The sequence below is a fragment of the Propithecus coquereli genome, unplaced genomic scaffold, assembly GCF_000956105.1.
Source record: "Propithecus coquereli isolate 6110/MARCELLA unplaced genomic scaffold, Pcoq_1.0 Scaffold512, whole genome shotgun sequence".
Classification (NCBI taxonomy): Eukaryota; Metazoa; Chordata; class Mammalia; order Primates; family Indriidae; genus Propithecus; species Propithecus coquereli.
Window position 1 is genome coordinate 213,125 of NW_012150975.1, and position 3,053 is coordinate 216,177.

Consider the following 3,053-nt stretch of genomic DNA (forward strand, 5'->3'; position numbering starts at 1 on the left):
GTAGTGAAACTGGTCTATCAACTTTGGAAACAGTTTGTCATGACCTAATAAAGTTGAAATGTGCATTTCCTAGACACACAAATCCACTATTAAGTATGTACTCTAAGAAAATACTGTTGCTATCCCAGAACCGTGCCCGAGAATACTTACAGCATCACTGTACAGGACAACTAAAACCTGGAAACTACCCAAATGTCCGCAAAGAGGAAAATGTTATAGGAAAGTGAACAATGGTGAAAATGGACCAACTAGCATCGCACACACTGACATGGATGAATCTTAAAAATAATTTTGAATGAAAGAAAAAGTCATACAATGAGATTAAATTTTAGGTTATGTTCAAACACAATCAAAACGTAATGGCATTTGTTTGAGGATAAATACACAGGTGGTAAAAACTACAGAGAAAAGTCAGAGAGTAAACACAAAATTCAAGTCTTTGAAGTGGCACAACAGCACAGACGATCCTTTCTTTTGGCCTAGATATGGAGTACACAGGTGTTTGTTTTGACTCTACCTCTGTGTGTGTGTGTGTGTGTGTGTGTGTGTGTGTGTACACGCACATTTATGTTTCCATACACTTTTATCTATGATATTTCACAACATAAAAATAATAAATTCTAGTCTATTGTATGCATCATATATCTTCCAGTGAATCATATAACATTCTACCATTTAGAAGCTTTTGAATTACACAAAGAATTTGAAGTTAAACTTGTCATATTACCAATTTCTTTTGTAGATCAATTTTCTCTTGGTCCAAGTGAGGATGAAAATATAAAAGGCATGTTATCCAGGAGGTGGAAATAATGTATGAATCACAAATGTATGTGAAGTACTGGATTTTGCATTCATAAGTCATTGGTACAAGCAAAGTGTAGGCCCAGCAGTGCATGTGAAAGTAAATTAGACGGATTGATAATTACAGTTATCATTAGTTGAATTTATGATATGTCCATATAATTAGCCAATTACTTTATATATATTATCTTTAATTCTTATAGAAATTCTGCAAAGGGGAATATTAGAAACATAAATTGATTTGCCACATACATAGCTCACGTAGGGACAAGTTAGGATTTGAACCTAGGTGTGTCTCCCTCCTGTTGTGTCTTTGCCACTACTCGATATTGTGCAAAGATTATTATTCAGTGTCACACAGAGGGATATAATGGGGCATGATAAGACCTGGCTCTGAATCTAACACTGCAAATTATTAGCTATTTGACCCTGGATAAAAGTTAATAAATTCTTAGGGCCTCATTTTTTAAAAAATTAATGATAATAATGCCTATCTATTAGAGTTGTTCTGAGGTTTAAATAAAATACATATGTATAGCACCTAGTGCAAAACATCCATTCAATACATTTTTGATTTATTAAAATTAACTTGTGGCAGCTTTAGTTGGAAAGGTTAGGTGAACATCTCCAACAAACTGCAGCATCCCGGAGCTGATCAAGCCAATAGAGGGAAAAGATAACAGGATGAGAAAAGTGAGAATGCTGCTAAGAAACTCACTTCTGGGACCATTCATGGGGTCACGGCCAAGGCGGAAACCTGATAAATCCTGGAAGACGTTGCTGCTCTCAAAGCAGGAACATCTTTGGGACAAGCTGCTTTAATGAAGTCGGGGTGAGGGGAGCTTTATTTGGAGCAAAGGAATGAAAGAAGAAAATGAAAGAAGTCTATAACAAAGTCAGCCACACCTGACGCAGAGCTAAGAACACTCCCCAGCCCAGGACAATTTCATAACTATTTAAACACTCTCACCCCAGTCATCCTGCGGGGATGAGCTAAGAGGAAGGCTGACCAGGGGGCCCTCACGCTGTGGCCAGGCACAGTTCTGCTGATTTCACCTGGAATGCAGTGAATCGGTGCCGCCCGGCTGTCTACCAAACAGCAGCTGGTCTATTTCTGCGGCGTCCTCATTATGAAAAACAGAGCTCTTTTGGCCAAATGAAGGAATATGGGCTTCCTGTCATTTTTCATTCGCTTTTACTGGATTTCTACTTAGATACCCTTCAGAATCCTTGTTTCCAAAAACCTAATTTTTCAGTCCTTCTAGAAGGCCTTATTCTTTCCTGTTACTTTGCCCCATAACTCTAGCCCAGGACTAGAATTCTGCGAACACGTACAGACCTCGATTTCATCGGAGTGCCGGTTTGTTTATCCAAGTGTTCCAACCCCAGGTCCCCAGCTGCTGGGACCCACTGACTTGCTGTGCCCCATGCGCTCCCCCCGCCCCAACGTCTAGAAATTACGGCAGAAGTTAGATACTTTTCCTTGTTGGTTAGATACGCTTCAGCCCTAATGAGTGATAATCGCTCATGATATATATATCCACCAGGTCAAGTCTCATCGATAAATCCCAAGATAACCCCAGAAATTATTAAAAAGCAGTTTGGAAATATAAAATAGTATAGGTTCCTAGAATTTTAACGACCTCTGCTGCAGCTGATATTGGCAGGGCTATTCGTTATTTCTTTGCTGTCTGAAATTTGAAGTTGTTTTGGTCCTGTCCGGTTTGAGCTCCAACATCCCTATGAGACATACTACTGTGCGCAGAACAAATGCTCATTAGAGATCCTTTAAGTGACAAATGAGACGCTGCAGTGAGTAAAGTAGTACTTCGGCTTACACTGAACTTCATACCTGAGCGCATAGCCTCTTTCTGAATGCTTTCATAGTCATGCCAGTCCTTTCTTCTCAAACCATCTGTCCATGCATAGAATGGCCCATCTCCCAGGCCCAGTGGAAATGTCTGTGGAAAAGGAAAGTATTCAAGCATAAAAAGGAGGTAGTTCCTTTCGCATGGTAGGTAAACACAGCCAGGCACATAATAGGCAGTCAAAGAATATTTGTTAGATAAGTGACTCCTCAGATAGTGAAAAGAAAGCTACTGCTAGTGCCCAGATTAATACATATTTTACATCCTTTTCTTTAACCTTTAAAATGAAAGCATGCCTCTCACATGGCCCCTACCATTCCTATTTTATTTTATCCAGAGACGTTCATAATTCAGTATATTACCTCTAAGCATAAACGCCTAGCT

The 3,053-nt window shown here is 39.4% G+C and overlaps 1 protein-coding gene across 1 annotated transcript in view; it reads right to left on the reverse strand.

Moving 5' to 3' along the window:
• Positions 1–3,053, reverse strand: part of LOC105820185 (polypeptide N-acetylgalactosaminyltransferase-like 6) — a 586,398-nt gene that overhangs the window by 88,864 nt on the left and 494,481 nt on the right. The window contains exon 2 of the mRNA XM_012656625.1: positions 2,654–2,762. Coding sequence (XP_012512079.1) covers positions 2,654–2,762 — 109 coding nt within the window. The remainder of the gene's footprint in view (positions 1–2,653; positions 2,763–3,053) is intronic.